General features: G+C 37.1%; 1 protein-coding gene across 6 annotated transcripts in view; it reads right to left on the reverse strand.

Moving 5' to 3' along the window:
* Nucleotides 1–19,270, reverse strand: part of KANSL1L (KAT8 regulatory NSL complex subunit 1 like) — a 140,013-nt gene extending 120,743 nt beyond the window's left edge. Inside the window, exons 1-2 of one of the 6 annotated variants that reach the window (XM_021923942.2) lie at nucleotides 19,084–19,270; nucleotides 968–2,084 (exon numbers count right to left, since the gene is read on the reverse strand). In XM_021923942.2, the coding sequence (XP_021779634.2) occupies nucleotides 968–2,055 (1,088 nt within the window). In that variant the 5' untranslated portion in view covers nucleotides 2,056–2,084; nucleotides 19,084–19,270. Of the gene's footprint in view, nucleotides 1–967; nucleotides 2,085–2,619; nucleotides 2,639–2,661; nucleotides 2,765–5,632; nucleotides 6,234–18,273; nucleotides 18,731–19,083 lie in introns of those variants that run through there. The other 5 variants (XM_021923944.2, XM_021923941.2, XM_031651894.1 and 2 more) reach the window with 5 other exon arrangements.
* Nucleotides 19,271–21,723: the final 2,453 nt, after the last annotated feature.

The raw sequence follows: 21,723 nt of genomic DNA on the forward strand, positions 1-21,723 counted from the left end.
ATATCATGATACCTGTCTCTCAAGTACATGCCCCAAAAGGCAGAGGTTGTGAACATGTTGCTCACAACTGAATCTTAGTGTCTAGCACATTATACGCATTCAATAGATATCTTACAGCTGACATTATAGTTTTGTTTTAGTTATACTAAGCTAGCAAAAACTGAGTTGGTAAAGGCCAGTTCTGAAAGCTATAAGTACAACGAGTAGACAGTTAAGGAAAAAAAGTAGTAGGTCAACACACATGTGCTCTCAACTGATACGCTCCCAAAGACAATGAGGGCTCCATATGTACAGACTAAGATTTTTTAGTTAGATACACATATTAACTAGATCACTTAAACAAAGATTAGGCCTTGTCCACAGCCTATTCTATTCAAGAATAGAAAAAATGCCTATTTATAGCTCAATAATTTCATTATTCCCGTATGGGTTTTTCCTAGTTTGGTAAATTTATTTTTAAATAGTATTTATATACTCACACACAATAATTTAACAAATAAAACATTTTAAAAATTCACCAAAAGTTTTATAACATAAAAGATTATGGTGGCTGGGTGTGGTGGCTCACACCTGTAATCCCAGCACTTTGGGAGGCCGAGGCGGGTGGATCACAAGGTCAGGAGTTCGAGACCAGTCTGACCAACATGGTGAAACCCTGCCTCTACTAAAACTACAAAAATTAGCTGGGTGTGGTGGCACACACCTGTAACCCCAGCTACTCAGGAGGCTAAAGCAGGAGAATTGTTTGCACTTGGGAGGCGGAGTTTGCAGTGAGCAGGATTGCACCAGTATACTCCAGCCTGGGTGACGGAGCGAGACTCCATCTCAAAAATAAAAATTTAAAAAAAAAAAAAGAGTATAGCATCAAGATTTTAGAAAATCCATTTCTTGTCAATGTACCTGGAAACTAAGATAATTGCTGCTATATATGGAATAGAAAATAGTCTAATAATAATTTTGCACTTACACTGCCATATTTTTTCTAAGGGTATATTCATCCAAATCGTCATCAGAGCTGCTATCAGTTGCATCGGAATCCAAACCCTCTTCAACATGAGACAACAGCCCTGTAGCAGACAACGCAAATCTTTGGATTTCCGCAGCTGTACACCGTGCAAGGCCATTTTTTGCATCATCCCACAATTTATTCTCTGCAGTCAATGTGTTAACTTCTGGCTTAATTTCAGTGCATTTAGGTAAACTGTTACTCAAAATTGTGGTAGGTTCATGAAACATCTTCATTTTGGGGAGTTGGTGTTTCATAGACAATTTCATCTGCTGACCATAGTGCTTAACAACATGCTTTGCCAGGAGCATCTGCAAATGTTTCTGAGTTCTTCTAGCCTGGCTAAGTAAAATTTTCTGTTTGCTTACACAATGAAGTAAACGAGCATTTACTTCCTCCTCTTTTTCAGCAGCTGAAGAACTAATAGACATATTTGAGTGGCCAGCTACAATTTTCTTTTGAGCACAGTGCAATAAACCCTTTTTAATCTCAGCATCAGTAACTTTATCCAAAAGTGCATTCTCTTGATACCATTTACAGTTTTGTAGTTGTACTTTATCTACATTAGTGTCTTTGGTTATATTTGAATCCAAAATAATTTGTACATCTTTCATGCACTGGCTCGTGGTATCTGATAAAGGTTCCTTTTTGATGAACTCTTCAGAATGAGAAAGACAGATTTTACCGAGCTGAATGTTGCTGCCATTATACAGTATGTTTTTCAGCTTATTGCAACTGGGCTCCCCTAATTTCTTTTGTTTATAATTCTCATTGTATTTATTTAATGTAGAATTAGATCTCATTAAAAAAACAGTCTGGTAATGTTTTGAAGACTGAGGGGAGCCAAAATGTTTTAAATTCACAAAATTAGTATTAAGAGTAGATTCGGGAGTTGGAAATCCAAGCATCTGAGAAAAGGTGTCTCCCTTTAGCTTTTCATCTACAGTTCTTGGACTTTCCATGTAGAGCATCTTGTCAGACTCCATGGTACTTGGCAAAGATGAAAAGCCGATACCCTTTGCTGTTGCCTCCCTCAGAGCTGGGGTCATGGCGATTCCTGTAGATAAGTAATGGAAACCTACAATAATGTAAAAATAAATGGTCAAATATCTAGAAAAAAATTTTATGCTTATACTTTTTTCTAAGGGCAACATGTTCGATATTTCTGATTAAAACATGAAGGAACAAAACTCCTCCTTCATCTCCCAACTCTCAACATTATTTCAACAAAGATAAAGCTATTCTTCCCTCTGACTGGGGGCCTAATAGCTAAAGCTCCAATTAAAGCTACACATTGCTAGTACACAATAGGTGTTCGACAAATATTTGTGGATGTAATTACATCTCAGAATTCCATTTTTTTACATTTAGTTACAGTCCAAAGAAAAAATATTCCAGCCTAGAATCTGATAATAACAATTGAAAATGTGACTCAATTGTGCACTTTCAGTCAAAAATACGAACTACTTATCTTTATAAAATATAATAAATTGCTCTAAAGTTCTATTCCTGAATTTAATCATCACAGCCTGAACGGTATTAATAACAAGCATTAAAATATAATAAATAATGTGTAAGAAGACCTAAGTGAGGCCGGATGTGGTAGCTCACACCTGTAATCCCAGCACTTTGGGAGGCCGAGGTGGGTGGATCACCTGAGATCAGGAGTTGGAGTTTACCATGGCCAACGTGGCAAAACTCTGTCTCTACTAAAAATATAAAAATTAGCCAGGCATGGTGGTGGGCAACTGTAATCCCAGCTACTTGGGAGGCTGAGGCAGGAGAATCGCTTGAACCCGGGAGGCAGAGGTTGAAGTGAGCAGAGATCACGCCAATGCACTCCAGCCTGTGCAACAGAGTGAGACTCAAAAAAAAAAAAGAAAAAAAAAAAAAAGAAGACAACCTAAGTGAACAGAACTAAAAACATATAACTTCACAGCTGTTAAAAATATGTAATAGTAAAAAATTGCCTAATGCAATGTTTCCTCTAAAAATATCTGCAATTTTACCCTTTTCACAAATGAATATGCACCAGAAGGCATTACTCCTGCCTTGATAATAGTGGAGACAGTGTCAGATAACCACTAAAGATTTATCCCATAATTAAACAAATTTCATTGCATATTATCAAAAGTATAAATCCATATATTGATTCACAGAAAAAGGCAACCCAGTACCATTAAACATTACGAAGCCTGGTTAGTAAAATAATTGTACATCATCAACAATTATAACTTTTTAAAGATACCTAGTATTTTGTAACCTTGATAATGCCATAATTTTTGTTTCAACACATAACAGTTGATAGTCATTTAAATGGATACACTCTCACAGTTTCTGTCCCCAAGTGCTAGTTATAACTCTACTTCCTTTATTCCTACTTAAAAACACAAAACCAAAAGCTGATTCTTTACAAAGTCCAACAAAAATGATCAAGAAGAAAATAAAAGCACAACAATGTCTATGTAATAAAAAAAAAAAAGGGTTATTAGCAAAATGACAGAGGAGGAGAAAATATTTGCAACATACATATCAGACAAGTATTAGTATCTAGATTATAGGAGGAATTCCTACAAATGAGCAAAAGATAGAGCAATCAGGCACTTCACAGATGATGATATTCAAATGGTCACTAAACACAGACTTAATCATACTAGTAATCAGGGGAAAATAGATTAACAAAACAAGAGCCCAGTTTTCCAATCACCACACTGATACAGACTTTTTTTCTGAAAACATCACATACATATCATGAGATGTAAGACTTCTCATATCTATTGGGATCATAAATTGGTTCAGTAATTTGACCACAATGTAGAAAATGTGTTTGTCACAGGTACCAAAGAGTAATGTTCGTAATGGCAAAACATCCTTTCAAAACAATCTAGATGCCTAACAATAACAAAATAGATTTTAAAAAATGTAACGGAATACTATATTGCAGTTAAAAAGGAATGACTTAAAGCATCAATACGGAAAGACCTTAAAAACAATATCAAGTTAAAAAGAAAAAAGAACACTGTAAAATATATATAGTATAGTACCATATAAATATAATACAAACACAAAACCTTACCATATATATGTATACATTCGTGTCTGTCTGCAAGAATAAAAAGTGAACCAGAAAAATATCTACCAAACTTGTACCAGTAGTTGCATCAAGTTAGGTTCCATAAAACAGAATTAAAAGTAATAGTTTAAGGGGATTTGCATTTTAATTACAAAATCTTACTACTTGAAGGGAAAAGACTAAATGCAAAATGAATAAATGTTAATAGTTGTTAATACTGAGTGAAAAAAATTATAGATTTTTTTTATGTATACACTTTATTGTATGTCTCAATGAGTTTTCCCCAAATTCAGTATGTCTCAAAATTTATACACTTTTATATAATGCCTCAAAAATAAGCAAATAGATTCCCATTTATCCTAAATGGAAAAAAAAAAAAAAAAAGATTTTTTTTTTTCAGTTTATACTCTTCTTTTATGGAAATAGAAAAACAATTCTAAAACAAGCTAGCATTAGGAAATTTCTTCCAAGATTCAAGTTGTTCCGTGACCAACTCAAAGACCTATATCTTCTAATCAATAAACACCCATAATAGTATTTAGTGTCTACATTGTTCTCTGAGGCAAACTGCTTTAATCACAGTTCTTGTTGATGTTACAGCAATATTCAAAAGATACTAAACTTTATCTCCCACACCACACACCTGTCCCTCTCAAAAATCTGAACAGAGTACTATGAATATAATCAAACTAGCTAGCAGCAGGGACAGAGGTGAAATATCACAAGGCAGGAGAATTCATCTTAGTCCCTGGATAAAGATACGGAAAAGCTAAATATAACAAGTAGAGAAATGAGGCTGGGTGCAATTGCTCATGCCTGTAATCTGAGCACTTTGGGAAGTCAAGGTGAAGGATTGCTTGAGTCCAGGAGTTCGAGACCAGCCTGGATGACATAGGGAGACCTCTTCTCTACAAATACTAAAAAATGTCCTAAGTGTAGTGACATGTGCCAGTGGTACCAGCTACTTGAGAGGCTAAGGCAGGAAGATCACTTGAGCCTGGACGTTGAAGCTGCAGTGAGCTGTGATTATACCACTGCCCTTCAGCCTGAGCAACAAAGCAAGACACTGTCTCAGAAAAAAAAAAAAAAAAAGATACACATGGCTGGGCACAGTGGCTCATGCCTATAATCCCGGCACTTTGGGAGGCCAAAGAGGTGGATCATTTGAGCCTAGGACTTCAAGACCAACCTAGGCAATATGGTGAAATCCAGGCTCTACAAAAAAAAAAAAAAAAAAAATAGTGCCACTGCACTCCAGCTTGAGTGACAGAGCAAGACCCTGTCAAAAAAAAAAAAAAAAAGCAGATTAGTATTTAAGAAATACAATTCGTAGCAAAAAGAGAAAGGGAAAAAATGCAAAGATTAAAAGTGGCTAAGGCCCATTTATGGTAGAGAACTAGAAAAAAGCATATACACAAAATCTCTGGTGAGATTTCTAGGCCTTACTGGTAGGATAAGTAGCTTCCAAAATGACCTTAATAATCCCCACCCTCTTAGTATTCATGCCCTTGTTTAATCCTCTCCTAGAATAAGGACTGGATTTAGTGACTCACTTTTAATGAAAATGTAGCAGAGGTGATGGGATGACTTCTGAGATTAGGTTACAAAGAGACTGTGGCTTCCATCTGGCCACCCTCTCTTATTCAGGAAAGCCAGCTGCCATGTTATGAAGTGGAAAGACCAACACGGTAAAGAAACAATGTCTTCAACGAACATATAGCAAAGAATCTGAAGTCTGCTAACAGCAATGTGAGTGATCTGAGAAACAGATCCTTCCCAGTAAAGCCTTGAGATGACTGTTGCTCTAGCCAATACCTTGATTAACAACAGCCTTATGGAGACCTTGAGCCAGAGGCACCCAGCTAAGCTTACATGCCTAGATTCTCAACCCACAGAAATTATGAAATAGTATGTAATTTAAGCCACTAAATTAGGGGGTAACATATTACACAGTAATAAATAATGAATACACTTGGATATGAAGACTTCTAACCTCTGGTCTATGAAAGACCTGGATATATCATAGCTCTTATTCTGCGATTTCCAAACCTAGCCTAAATAAGTCTCTCTATTTTGCAACCAAAAGAAACTAATGAAAATAGCTGGCCGGGCGCGGTGGCTCAAGCCTGTAATCCCAGCACTTTGGGAGGCCGAGACGGGCGGATCACGAGGTCAGGATATCGAGACCATCCTGGCTAACACGGTGAAACCCCGTCTCTACTAAAAAGTACAAAAAACTAGCCGGGCGAGGTGGCGAGCGCCTGTAGTCCCAGCTACTCGGGAGGCTGAGCCAGGAGAATGGCGTAAACCCGGGAGCGGAGCTTGCAGTGAGCAGAGATCCGGCCACTGCACTCTACCCTGGGTGACAGAGCGAGACTCCGTCTCAAAAAAAAAAAAAAAAAAAAAAAAAGAAAATAGCTATGTCTCCTATAAATAAAAAAGATTAAATTATGTTCAGTATAGCTTTAGCATAAAATATAAGTAGATTTCTTCCAATTATTTAAATTATCTAGATATATAATCATTTTATATAACAATGTTTCCCAACTGAATATTCCAAACTACCACTTCTGATGACCTTCATATTATATAAACAACTACACTTACCACTAACACTTCTAAGCTCTTCAGAGGCTTAGATTTTTGAACAGTTTTATTAACTACTGTATCCTCAACATGCAAATCTATCTGACACACAGAAGATGCCCAACAAATACCTGGTGAGAAAATGAGTGGTTGCCAGTATATTTAAAATCCAAAGTTGTCCTTACTATAGCCTACAAAATTGGTATTATCAGGTTCCTGACTACTTTGCCTTCTACAACTCTTTCCATGAATTACTACACTCCAGAAACACTGGCCTCTATGCTATATTTGAAACACACCAAGCAAGTCTCTGACACAGGGACTTTGTGTTTGCTATTCTCTCAGCCTGAAAAATTTTTTTACAAATAAGATGGCTGGCTCCCTCACTTCATTTGTTTCTCTTCTAAGGTAACCTCATTAGAGTCCTTCACTGACCAATATATTTAAAATAGCTTCAGCCTCTTGGTTCATGATTCTCCATTCCCTTACACTGCTTTATTGCTCTTCATAGCTACCTGACATTATATTACATTCTAGGAAAGAATGTAGTTTAAGTGCAAGAACTCAATGTTCTAATCTCCAGCACTAGAATAATGTCTGGCACACAGTAATTATCATGTATTTCTTGACTAAATTCATAAATGAATTGATCATGATATTTAAAGGCATTTCAATGGATTCTGGTACTTACAAGTAGTAACAACACCTATTTCAATTACTATTTTTTAAATGTACAAAACAAAAATATATAGAAAGGATACTATGTTCAAGTATGGCTTATTTCATGAATACAAGACTGGTTCAACATTAAAGAAAACAATAGGCCGGGCACGGTGGCTCACGCCTGTAATCCCAGCACTTTGGAAGGCCGAGGCAGGCGGATCACAAGGTCAGGAGATCGAGACCATCCTGGCTAACACAGTGAAACCCCATCTCTACTAAAAGTACAAAAAATTAGCCAGGTGTGGTGGCAGGCACCAGTAGTCCCAGCTACTCAGGAGGCTGAGGCAGGAGAATGGCGTGAACCCGGGAGGCAGAGCTTGCAGGGAGCCGAGATCTCACCACTACACTCCAGCCTGGGTGACAGAGCAAGACTCTGTCTCAAAAAAAAAATAAAAAAAAGAAAACAAAACAATAACTAAAACTCACCATATCAAAAGACTAAAGAGAAACCATATGATATGATGTCAATAAATGGAGAAAAAGCATTTGACAAAATTCAATATTCATTCATGAGAAAAACTCAGCAAATTAGCAAGGAGAGGGAATTTCTTTAATCTGATAAAAAGCATCTACACAAATGCCTATAGCTCATCTCATAATTAATGGTGAAAGACTGAATGTTTCTGCCGTAAGACTGGGAATGAGGCAAGGTAGACATTTCTCACCACTCATATTCAATGTTGTAGTGGAAGACCTAGTTAGTACCGTAGGGCAAGAAAAAAAAGAAATAAAAAGCATACAGATTATAAAGTAAGTAAAATCATCTCTATTCACAGATGACATGATTTTCTACATAGAAAATCCCAAGGAATCAAACTCCTCGACTAATGAATTTAATAAGGCAGCAAACGCAAGGTCGACATACAAAACTCATTTATATTTCTGTATGCTAGAAATGAAAAACTAGAAATAGAAATTTTTAAACAGTCATAATTCTAACACCTGCAAAAATGCTTTGGTATAAATCTAAATAAAAGATGATGCACATGATCTTTATACTGAAAAATACAAAACACCCATAAAAATATCAAGACCTAAACAGTGCATTACACTATGTTCACAGATAAAACTATTCAATATTGTTATGATGCGAATTCTCCTCAAACTGATTTACAAGTTTAGGCACAAAATCTTGGCAGGACATTTTGCTGATATCTACAAGCTAATTCAAAGATTTACATGAAAGTTAAAGGAACCAGAATAGCCAAAACAAATTGGAAAAGAACAAAGTTGAGGGATTCACACTACTTCCCAATTTATAGTAGCCAAGACAGTGTGGCATTAGCAAAAGGATGAACACACAAATGGAAAGAACAGAGCTCAGGAACAGACCCACGCACATATGGCCTTTTTTTTTTTTTTTTTTTTTTTTTGAGACTGTCGCCCAGGCTGGAGTGCAATGGAGTGATCTCGGCTTGCTGCAACCTCTGCCTCACAGGTTCAAGTGATTCTCCCGCCTTAGCCTCCTGAGTAGCTGGGATTACAGGTAGCCGCCATCATGCCCGGCTAATTTTTGTATTTTTGTAGAGATGGGGTTGCACTATGTTGGCCAGGCTGGTCTTAAACTCCTGACCTCAGGTGATCCGCCCACCTCAGCCTCCCAAAGTGCTCGGATTACAGGCATGAGACACTGCGCCTGGCCTGATTATTTTGACAAAGATACCAAGGCAATTAAATGTAGAAAGCCTTGTTTCTTAAATCGTATCACTCTAGACTAACTGGACATCCATAGGCAAAAAAAAAAAAAAAAGGGAAACTGAATACATATTTCCACCTTATATAAAAATGGTCAGACCTATTGGCCAGGCGCGGTGGCTCACGCCTGTAATCCCAGCACTCTGGGAGGCCGAGCAGCCGGATCACGAGGTCAGGAGATCGAGACCATCCTGGTTAACACAGTGAAATCCCATCTCTACTAAAAAAATACAAAAAATTAGCCGGGCGTAGTGGCGGGCGCCTGTAGTTCCAGCTACAGGAGGCTGAGGCGGGAGAATGGCGTGAACCCGGGAGGCGGAGCTTGCAGTGAGCGGAGATCGCGGTACTGGACTCCAGCCTGGTCGACAGAGCCAGACTCCCTACAGCTTCTAGGGAAAAAAATTAGAAAAAATGTTTGTGACACTGCTTTAGGCAAAGATTTTTTTAGATATGATACCAAAAGCATTATTCACAAAACGCTGCTAAATTGGACTTCCTAAAAATTAAATACTAAACTTTTAAAAATAATTATTTAAAATAGTACTGCTGGGAACCTCTGACATACATATTCAGAAGATAATGTGTTCAAGAGTTAGTAGAAATCAGATGTGCATATTACTGAAAGTCACTGAGTTTATCATTCAGATTAATGCTGAATGGTGGTTTTGACCATGATATAGTTTTAAATTTTATTTTTTTTAGGTATTATTTCATTTATACAGATAGACAATTTGTTAAGGCAAAATGAGTAAGGAGGAATACTGATTTGAAAAGCATAAAAATTCTTTTAAAAAATTTGTTTTAATTTTTGTGGGTACAAAGAAGGTGTATATATTTATGGGGTAGACGATGAGTGTGCATGGTGGCTCATGCCTGTGATCCTAGTATGGTGGGAGGCCAAGGCGGGAGGATCACTTGAGCCCAGGAGTTTGAGACCAGCCTGCGTAATATGGTGAGACCCTGTCTCTATTTTTAAAAATATATATACACATATATTTTTATCCAAGACTAATTGGATATATCCAATAGATATGAAGAATTGGTGTTCATATCCAAGTGTATTCATTATTTATTACTGTGTAATATATTACCCCCAAATTCAGTGCCTCAGGTATATATATTTATATATATATAAAAATAAAAATTTAAAAATTAAATTCAAGACAGAGTCAACAACGTTTGACAAACACTTAACAGGAATTAAGGGAAAGGAAGGAATCAAAGATGACTCCTAGGTTTTTGGCTTGAGCACTGGGTGGTCAGGTCAGTGGTGCTATTTTCTGAAAGGGGGCGGACTAAGGGAGAAAGAAAATTGAAGAAGAAAAACATAAAAATTTCTGTTTTGGATATGTTACTTTTTAAGTGTCTATTAAACATTCAAGTGGAAACAGCTATAAAAACAAGTCTGGAGTTCAAGCAAGAATTCATAATTAGAGAGATTATTTTGCAGAGTCACTGGCATATAAATAGTATTTACCCTAGGGAGTGGGTATAAACAAAGAAGAGAAAGGAGCCCAGGACAAAACGTGGGGGTTTACTAACATTTACTTGAGCAAAGGAAGAGGAGCTATAAAAGAGGAAGAGCCCTAAAAGAAAACTGAAAAGATCATCAGTGAGATAGGAAGAAATCCAGAAGTGTATGAAATCAAGATACCAACGTGTTTAGAAGTGTATAACATGGTTGGTTCTGTCAAATGCTAAAGAGGTCAAGCAAGGTGAAGACAGCAAGGCCAATATTACTTTTTAAGGAATGTATTTAGTTACATATTAACTAAATATCCAACTCCAGCAGCCTCTAGCCATTCTATTCTATCTAAGCGGAGGAAAAACTAAGAAGCAGGAGTGAAGTTCACAGCCCAGGGCACAAGCTCACTGAAAGACAGACTTTACCACTGGCATACAGAACATCTTTTCTACCCTTACATCTTATTAAAAGCCTATTTACTAGAGTTCTTTTTACTCAGCACATCATGTTCAGCTTTCAAGAGAAAACTACAAGGCATACTAAAAGGCAAACAACATAGTTTGAAGAAAAAGCAAGCATCAGAACCAGATTAGATATGGCAGGGATGTTGGAATTACCAGACCAAGAATTTAAGAAAACTATGATTAATATGCTAAGGCCTCTAATGGAAAAAAAAGCCAACATGCAACAAATGACAGGTAATTTAAGAAGAGAGATGGAAATTCTAAAACAGAATAAAAATGAAATGCTAGAAATCAAAAACACTGCAACAGAAATAATGCCTTTGATGGACTTAGTAGTAGACTGAATGTGGTGGAAGAAAGAAGAGATGAAACCTCCAAAACTGAAAAGGGAAGAGACCAAAGATGGCAGGGGGTTTGGGGAAGAAGAGAATATCCAACCAAGAACTGTGGGACAATTACAAATGGTGTAACATATGCATAATGGGAATACCAGAAGAAGAGAAAAAGAAAAGAAAAAAATACTTGAAACAATAATGACTAAGAATTTCTCCAAATTAATGTCAGACACCAAACCACATATCCAGAAAGCTCAGAGAACACCAAACTATCACTTAATAAATGAAGCACTATATAAAATTGTATTACCTGAAATTTATATACAAAAGTGTTCTTACAACAAATAGTCCATTTAAAAATTTTTACTAGAAATTACTTCATCACATATTTTCCCCAAATTGATCAAAAGCTACATGAAGGCAGGTGTTATGTGTTCACTCGTCATGGTATTCTAGAATAGTTTATGGCACATAGCAGGCTCATAATAAATATTTCTTGAATAAATACTACCCAAAATGGTAAAATTATTTTAAAGTTTCAGGGAAGAAGGTTCATGAGATATTTTATTGTGAAGGAGTCTCAAGGCAAAAAAATTAGGAAACATTAGTATAGAATGTAACTGTCCAATAGATATATGACATGGTTACACATATAATTTTAAACTTGCTATTACTAGACATATTTTTAAAAGAAACATGAAAAATTAAATTTCATCCTATATATAAAATATCATATATCAACATGTAATCAATATATAAACATCTTGATATTTTCTATTCCTCTGTATTTGTGCCAAGCCTTATAACCAGGGATCAATTATCGACTGTTGTATTTCAGTCCCCCAATTTTTTGGCCAAATATATTGCTTAATATTTTCAGGCACCTATAGTATTCTAGGCTATACGGAAAGTTTATGGAAAATAAATCCTCAAATAGCTTTCTAAAAATCACCTTGATCTTCCTATAAATACTCAGTTTCTAATTATTTAGGTTTCCAATTACACACGTAACTGGGCAGGAGTATTTGGATCCTTGCTAAATCTAAGAAATGTCTTTATGACTACCAAAATACTTCATTATATTACTCTAGGCACCACCATCATCTTTGATGATTATTTCTTTCATATACACCCAGGATACTTAGGCACAACAGGTCCCTTTTCTAAAAGAATTTAGTCTAATGATGCAGAACTTCAAAGAACCTAGAAGGAAGAAAACTGGAAAGAAGAATTAAACTTTTTGTCACAACACACAGAAACTAAAATATCAAGTTTACGGAATTTAAGAAGCAAAACTTAAGTTATGAAAATATATCAGTACTCTTTCAAAGAGAGCAACTAGATACATACTCTCGATTCTGTCAATAGGCAACAGTTCTAGATAATCCAAAAACCAATTATGTTTCTTGGGTATAAATTTTACTTTTATTTATTTATTTATTTATTTATTTGAGACGGAGTCTCGCCACCTAGGCTGGAGTGCAATGGCACAATCTCAGCTCACTGCAACCTCCACCTCCTGGGTTCAAGTGATTCTCCTGCCCCAGCCTCCCAAGTAGCTGCGATTACAGATGTGTGCCACCATGCCCAGCTCATTTTTTTGTATCTTTAGTAGAGACGGGGTTTCACCATGTTGGCCAGGTTGGTCTCGAACTCCTGACCTCGTGATCCACCCGCCTTGGCTTCCCAAAGTGCTGGGATACTTTTATGTTTTTAGAACAGAATTTTCAACTTACATTCCAATTTCACTTAAAAAAAAAAAAAAAGAAAACTTCCTTAGCACATCAGCAGCCCAGAAGTGTTATGGATGGCAAAACAAAACAAATAAACAAAAACCAGTCTGTTATAAAACTGTTACAGATAGTCTATCAAGTAAATAATCCTCTAGTAAGCAATTCCAATCTCAGTGTATCTGTTTTTTTTTTTTTAGTGTCTTATTAAAAAACACCAGAGAGAATTTCAGTAAGACAAGACAAAGCTTATGTCTTTAAATAATAAATATTTTTAAAAACTAGAAAGAATCAATTTTTTTTGGTTTTTGGTTAAATTTGTTATAAATAAAATTAATCTGATAAAAAACAAGGGGGGATTGTAAAGTTAAATCTATACCATCAATTCTAATTTTTAGACTACAATTTAATCAAAAGAACAATCACTGTTAATTAAGGCATTAGTTGCTATTGGTTGCTCTGAAATTATTATAAATAAAATTAAATTAATCTGATAAAAACAATGGATAGACTATAAAGTTAAATCTATACCAAAAATTCTAATTTTGGGTCTACAGTTTAATCCAAAAAATGTTCATTGTGAATCAAGGAAAGCATGAGTTACTATTAATTGTTCTGAAATTGTATTACAGTAGTCTCCCCTTATCAGCAGTTTCACTTCCATAGCTCCAGTAACCTGTGGTCAACTGCAATCCAAAAACAGGTGAATACAGTATAATAAGATATTTTGAGAGTGAGCAAGAAGAGCACATTCACACAACTTTTATGTATAGTTACAACTGTTCTACTACTGTTGTTGCTAATCTTTTACTATGCCTAACTTATAAATTAAACTGGATCATATGTATGTATGGTTAGAAAAAAATAAAGTATATATAGGGTTAAGTACTATCTGAGATTTCAGGTATCACTGGGGATCTGGAAACATATACCCCAGAAATAAAGATGGACTACTGTACTACAAATAAAAGATCTTGCCCTGTTGTCTCCAGACTTTCCATTAGGAGCTTAATCTATATTTTTAAAGATTTATCAACCATACATATTTATAAATTTTGTATTAATTAAATGCAATCTGATCCCTTGGACATCATGAAATACATTAAAGCCATCATCCTCAAAAGGTGCATGTACACAGTGAGATAATTACCAAGTCAATAGTTACTGAGTTGGTGTAGACAGTTAATAATCAGAGCTTTACAAATTAATACATAGGTCACATATTTCAAATACTTTTTGACAAACTTCCTAAAGAAAAATAAAAAATTCGCTAATCTAATCTCAACGCTCAGAGTTGAAACTGATAATCTATATAAGAACCACTCTTCCTCCTGAGAATGTACATTAAAGATTAAAGGCCAAATCTGAATTTCTATCCCCTAAAATATTGCTCCAGATTCTGATTTATATTCTAGAATGCATACATATATTCCATATATGCCATGGAAAATACCCTATCCAAATCTGCCCCTGAACATTAAATTTATTCTTTTAACTGGAATCTGGATAATCCCAGCTCTCTTAAATGCACAGCAAAGAAACAAACTAGGAAAAAAATATCAGAAAGACAGTAGATTTACACTTAATGCTACAATAAAGTGAAAAGACTGCCAACAGTATTTTGAGAGGGGGGAGAACCCTGAAGTAGGGTCAAATAATAAATTATTTCCACACTTGTGACCTAAATGTTTCATATAGCTAACCTAGGCTAATCACAGAAAGAAAGAAAGAGCAGAAAAAAGACAAATTCTTTTAGCAAAATATGAGAAGTTTTTAAACATTATCACTAGACTATAAGGGGACTAGAGGAGTGCAGTCGTGCCACTGCATTCCAGCCTGGGTGACAGAGAGACACTATCTCTACAAAAATTTAAAAATAAATAAAAAATACATGAGGATTCAAAGTTTCTGAATTGTAGCAGGGAAAAGTCCAATTAAACAAACAAACAAAAAAAGAATGACCTCACACTGGTACAGTTTCATTCCTCAAAAATACAGGAATTAATGGAAGGTAGGAATACAAAATACAGTGTTGTTTTCAAGATTTCTTCATGCCACTTTATAGGAATTCTCAATTTACTGCAGAAACCATTGCAGTAATTGGCATGACTAGGATTCAGTCAGCTCAGTACTTTATATTCAATGATGTTTTATAAGCAAGAACTTCTTCCACTTTGAAAACTATGCCTAAAAAGGAATTCTCTTTGAAGACTAAAGGAATTTAATTAAAGATAAAGCCACTTGGGTGGCTACATAACACATCAAACAGATCATACTTCAAGCAGAATTATTACTTTTCACTTGTAAGTGCATGACTCATAGGAATATAAATGAAGTCATTTTTTTCTGTGTGTATCAATTTGGATCCAAAAATCTACATGTAGAAGTACACTATCACATTCACTCGGTCTATATGCTTTGGCTTCAATTCAATTTCACATGAATAAACACTGATTAATGACCTACTGCCGAATAAAAAATTGTTTAAATAAAAATAACACACTTGAGAATTGTCTTGGACTGGAAACAAAGCCTCAATATTATATAAACAAAAGTTCATAAATATTTTTAAAATATTAACAAAGTCTCAATATTACTGAATTTTCACGTCCATATAGAAATGTTTCTAGGAACCTAAAAATAACATTAAGTATTTAAAATTTCCATTATGAATAGTCTTTGGATTTTTATTATAGACTATCTACTGGCAAGTTTAATAGTACCATTTTTATTAAATTTGCTGGGTGTTTATTTATCCCACATGATTAGGTAATAAGGAGTACAATTCAGTGAAAAGTCCCTATAAAACAACATTTAAAAGAAAAAGAAAGGTAGAAATCTCCTGGAAATTATGTATCTTCCTTGCCTTTCTAAATGAAACATACTAAAAGTAATGTAAGATTGTATTTATGATTCAGGGTCCTCATGATGTAAATTATTCCATTAAAGTACTATAATGCAGTATCAGCTTTAAGGATAGAGATACAAGAGATATGCTTTAAAATTAGTAAATTAGTTGCTAATTGCCCAATAACTGTCACTCCTGTTGCAAGCAGCCCCAATCTTTTGTTTGTATCTTGATGAACCCAACCAGTAAACAACCCTAAGCACAACTCTATACCTGAAGAAAGCAGCTCTCTGTCTCCTCCAACTACCATCTAATACTACATAGACAAAATAAGGGTACGGAGAGATTATTCGAATACATGAAAAACATCATGAAAACAAGGATTATGTAGTATTTATAAGATTTATGTGGTAGATTAAAGGGCATAACGGATGCTATCGGCAATAATAGGTGAGCTACCAAGAACAATCTCAATAATAAAGGAACTTTAGACAGTAGGCATCGTTTTTTGCCAAATACAGTAAAAGCTACAAGTGAAACCACATTGATCAGTTAAAGTTTATGTTCATTCCACAGAAGACAGATGAATGAGTAAAGGAAATGAAATAATCTAAGGTATCATGATAAATGCCATCAAAATTGGATGAAGCTCTCTGATAATGCAGCAGCTGGGCTATGAGAAGTTAATTGACCTTTTAGTAGACAACTGTGATCAGATCACTAAGGCCTCACCTGAATGAAAAAGTAGTAAAAGTTATGAATCCAACAATAATAGTATACTACTAACAATGTACTAGTAAACTGAGTAAAACAAAAAGCAAAAGACAATTTCCTGATCTTCCGCAGACAAAAAAGATAAATATTAACCAACTGGCAAGTATTTATTGAGCACCCACTAAGTGATCTGCAGCATGTCAAACATGAAATATATTTCTTTCTCTCAAGCACTTTACAATAAGTTAAAAAATAAAATAGATACATCACAGATTAGAGTGAAAAATTTTAAATCCAAATTAAAGAAAGGTTTTTAGTTTTAAAGCCTAATACTAGGTGATAAAGACATAATGGGAGGCACACGCAAACCACTAGATCAGTGTATATCAATGCAACATTCTGTAAAGTAATTTGGTGATGACACAAGAGCCTTAAAAAACACACATACAAACAAACAACAAAAACAGAGTTTTGGGCCCAGTAATTCGTCTTCTACAAATCTAAGGGGGGGAAATTTCAAAGATTTATGTAAAAGGATATTGTCTGTAGTGAAATACACACTAGCAAAACCTGAAACATCTCACATATGTGCCAATAGAAAAAATTTAAAATACGATAGTTACCTGGTGAAATGTTAGGCAGCTATTAAAAATCTTTTTTCAAAGAATATTTAATGATATGGGAATGTCTGAGTTAAATGCAAATACCATATGATCTCAGTTTTAGGAAAAATACACATATATGCATACAGAAATACTTAAAGTACAAAATATTTTTATTTTTCTTATTTGCACTCATCTATTTTCCAAGTTACTTTATAATAAATAATATTTAACAAAATAATCAATTGCTATTTGCAAATGCACATCATGAAACGAAATTAAAATGTAAATGTTAAAAGTCAATGTGAGAGAATTGGCCTGGATTAAGAAGTTTCACATAAAAAATTACTCCAGTTTGCGGGAGAGAATAATCTATGTAGATTAAAACCATGAGGAAATGGTTGCAGACGCTGACACTGATCTGAATAAGTAGGTGGAAACTGAGGGAGAACCAAAGATAATAGTTACAACAGATTTTAAAGATAATCAAATATATTCTATTTCGTGACTAATTCATTGTTTAATTTCCCCAACATGCGGGCTTTTAAAAAAAAGTTCTGTTATAAAAATAACACTACTTAGCAATTGGTAGAGATTAGGAATCACTTTTCCTAACCCAAGGGATTTCTTCTTTCTTACAATCTCTTAAGACAGAAACCATATTATGAAACTTTACAAAAAGGAAACAAATTTGACATCAGAGAGGTGACTAACCCAAAGAAATGGCTACTTATTAAGAACGGGAAAGGCAGAGACCACTCACTACTAAGCCTCTTTCTCAATACTGAATTATTTTTAGAGACACTTTTTCCTAGTCAGAAATTGGCAGTTTTGTCTGCAGTGCTCACAAACATTTCACTTGGGTTTTGTGGCTAACAAACCTGCCTCATCCAGCAATATTTAAAAATATTACTAACCCAAACTCAGATTAAGTTAAGCAAACTGGCTAAAGACGAAGGAAGTTTGTTTCCTAAACCTCGCCAGAACGTGACTGTCCTGAAGTTTGGGGAATCAAAAACGCAATATGCTTACCACAGTTCAAACAAATAAACAAACAAAAACGGACTCTCCCAGAGTAAGAAAACATTACAAGAACGTCCATCCAGTGCCTGCCCTCCCGGCTGCAAAGCCAGGCTCTTTCTTTTCCTGCGGTTTCTGAAACGGCCAGGATACCGCCTCGTATTTCTTGCTACCAAACACCACGCAGTCTCACTTTTTCCAGCAAGACCGGTCCCTTCCTCAGCACACCGAAGTGACACAAACTTGGAAGCACCATCTCTCAATAATGCGCTAGATTCTGCTCGATCCCATCTAACTCTAAAGCCCAAATCTACGTTTTCCTGAAAGTGTGAAATAAATAAAACAGGGGTCTCATCAAATCCAGTCTGCTCCGCCTCACAGCTGCCTCAAAAGAACCGTCGCCACACCCGCAATGGGTGAGGCTCAAGCAAAGAGGCAAGAGGCGGGTCCAGGAAACCACGTGTTCTGCCTTCTGCGCACGCGCCAGCCAAAACAAAAGGGAGGTCTGCCAAGCCCCACCCCCCACGTGACCGCCGTCTAGGTCCGCCCCCACCCCTCCCTAGACCCCTTCCCTCCCCAGCTGCCAAGGCTGTTAGGTTTAGCCGTTTAAATTTGGCTGCGGTCGGACCCCTGCCCTAGAGCGCGATCCCGTGCCGAGACCAGAGTCCAGCAGCCCAGAGGATTCGGGGGGCGAAGGGGCTGCCGGTCGGTCGCCTGACCCGCAAGTCCACCCGGCAGTCTTCTCCCCTCCCCGCGCTGCCGCCTTCCCCAAGAGGGGAGACCCACCCCCGTCATCCCGCCGCTGAGACGCCGGCCACTCGCCTGCTGGGGCGCCCTGGCTCCCCTCCGCCGCCGCACCTTCGGTCCGGCCGTGGTGGGGGCTGCTGAGGTGATCTCTAGCTGCCCGCCCGCCTCCCCCACCCGGGGCGCCGCTGTCTCGTCTCCAGAGCGCGCCCCGCTCCCGCCCCGGCCGCCGCCGCCGCCGCGGTTTAACAGTCCGCCCGCTGCCCGCAGCTCCGTGCGGCTCGGGGGGACGGAACCCCGCCGCGGTCTGGGAGCAGTGGGCGGGGCCCGGCGCCGGCCAATGGCAACGGGGGAGGGGCAGCGCCATGCAAATGAAGCGGGTGGCGGGGAAACCCCGGCAGGGGGCGGGGCCTGCGGAAGCGGCTCGGAGTGTTCTGGAAGTGGCAGGAGCACAACGCCCTTAACTCTGCTGCAGGGCTTACCTCGGCTCCCTTGGGGCGGGTTCCACGCAGCTCCCGCTTCCTACTTTCTCTTTCCCAGTGCCAGCCCGGGGGAAGGGGGAAAAAAAAAACACACGGCCGGCAGACTTTCCACCCCTGCTTTGCTATTTTTGTACCCCCGTGACAGGAAAACAAAATGCTGAGGAAAAATCAGTCGACTTCACTCCCTGCCGCCTGCGCCGGGGCCTCGACTACACTTGGCGTCCGCGGCTTTCGCCGGCTGCTCCAAGCACGAGTTTTAAGAGATTTCTCATAATTGTCAAGTCCGCAAGCGTTTGCTTTTATTTGGGCCGTGCGCTCAAATCCACTCATAATTCTTTCTGACCTCACCTGAAGTAGGTGACAAATTTGCCTTGGATCCAATAGGGTGGTTTTATGATTTAAGAAAACACCAGAGAAAGCATTTTTAAGTCTGTACAAATCTGGTTTGAGTGGCGCTGGACTTCCCTCTGTAGTAACACTGTCAAATAAATAAACGGAACTTATGTGGAGATAGTTGGTCAGCGACACCCAAAAACACTTCTGAGCGTCTTGCACCTGGCCCCGCGCTCCACTCACCACAAAACAAACCTGCACCCGGGCACTTCCCCAGCCACGAACTAGATTTTTTTTTAAACAACTCTAAATGTAGCTTCTTAGATGTTGTATCACAGCCTTTCCTAAGCACCTAATTTACACATGAAATGATTTTAGGAACGAAGAGCAATAGGCTTTTTAAGTCAGAAGGATGATTGCCATTATTTTAACCTTATCAATTGGATAAGATCCCAGGGGCGGGAGAGGGGAGAAATCCAAGGAACTGCAGTCATAACAAAGCGTAATCCGTAACATAGATAACTGGAATTGCAAAATTGCAAAATTACTTGTTCCTGGTTCTTCTAGTAGATTGTGATATTACTGAAATAATTTTTATGACCAGCTGCATTTATTGGAGATAATTTTTAAAAATTTACTGAATAATTGCACCTCAATATGGGGCAAGGGAAGAATTTTAGGAAATTGATTTACTTTCATTGTAATAAAAATTGTAAGCTAATGATGTGTTGTGAAAAATAATTAAATCAGCAAGTATTTATTGGATATTTACCATATTCAAAGGACTGTCCTAGTCCCTGGGGAGAGAAATGCAAAAATGAATAAAGAATTTTTTTAAAGTTTTGTTTTTTTAATTAGCAGTTCGAGACGTCTAATAAGCATGTGTTAAGATAGATCAAAGGAAAATTCTGGATTTGAGTTGGATGTTTAAAATACTTTAGAGAGGGGAGGAAGGCATCAATAGTTCAGGAGATAGTGTCCTTGGGTGATTTGAGGAGATGTTGTGTGAATATTTGGGGGGTAGAAAAGTACGTTGTCAACTAGATTGAGTAAATCTTGAATGACAGGAATTCAGATTTTAACCTGAGGGAACTGTAGAGACATCAAATCATTTGATGGTACAGTTTTCTGTGAAATAATTTTTTGTTACCAAACAAAATATTTATATATTTGCCAAATGTTTATTGAACACATGTTTTGTGATGGCTAATGAAGATATATTAGTAAATTCCCTGTCATGGAGTTTATAGGGTATGACAAAGGTATTAAGTTTTGTAATTACAGAAATAGTAATTCATACAGCATTTCTACATATATTTTCTAATTTTTTCATCACATAGCCATGGGAGGTAGGCTGTTTCCAATACTCTAGATTAATTCTTTTTTTTTTTTTTTTTGAGACGGAGTTTCACACTGTCGCCTAGGCTGGAGTGCAGTGGCGCCATCTCGGCTGACTGCAAGCTCCGCCTTCCAGGTTCAGGCCTTTCTCCTGCCTCAGCCTCCTGAGTAGCTGGGACTACAGGTGCCTGCCACCACGCCTGGCTTTTTTTTTTTTTTTTTTTTTTTGTATTTATAGTAGAGACGGGGTTTCACCATGTTAGCCAGGATGGTCTAGATCTCCTGACCTCGTGATCCGCCCACCTTGTCCTCCCAAAGTGCTGGGATTACAGGTGTGAACCACTGCACCCGGCCACTCCAGATTAATTCTTTTATCTTCTAGTCAGCCCTGCTGCTTGCCAGATGTTACAGACCTTAAATAAATATTTCAGTCTATCAAGTTGTCATACATGTACATTTTCCCTATTCCTTTTATATTCAGTTTAATAGGAATGTGGGGAGATGATTAACAAAAATATGGATTTGATATAAAATATATAGGAAAGCACAAAGAAGAAAACCACAA

This window comes from Papio anubis, chromosome 10 (assembly GCF_008728515.1).
Source record: "Papio anubis isolate 15944 chromosome 10, Panubis1.0, whole genome shotgun sequence".
Classification (NCBI taxonomy): domain Eukaryota; kingdom Metazoa; phylum Chordata; class Mammalia; order Primates; family Cercopithecidae; genus Papio; species Papio anubis.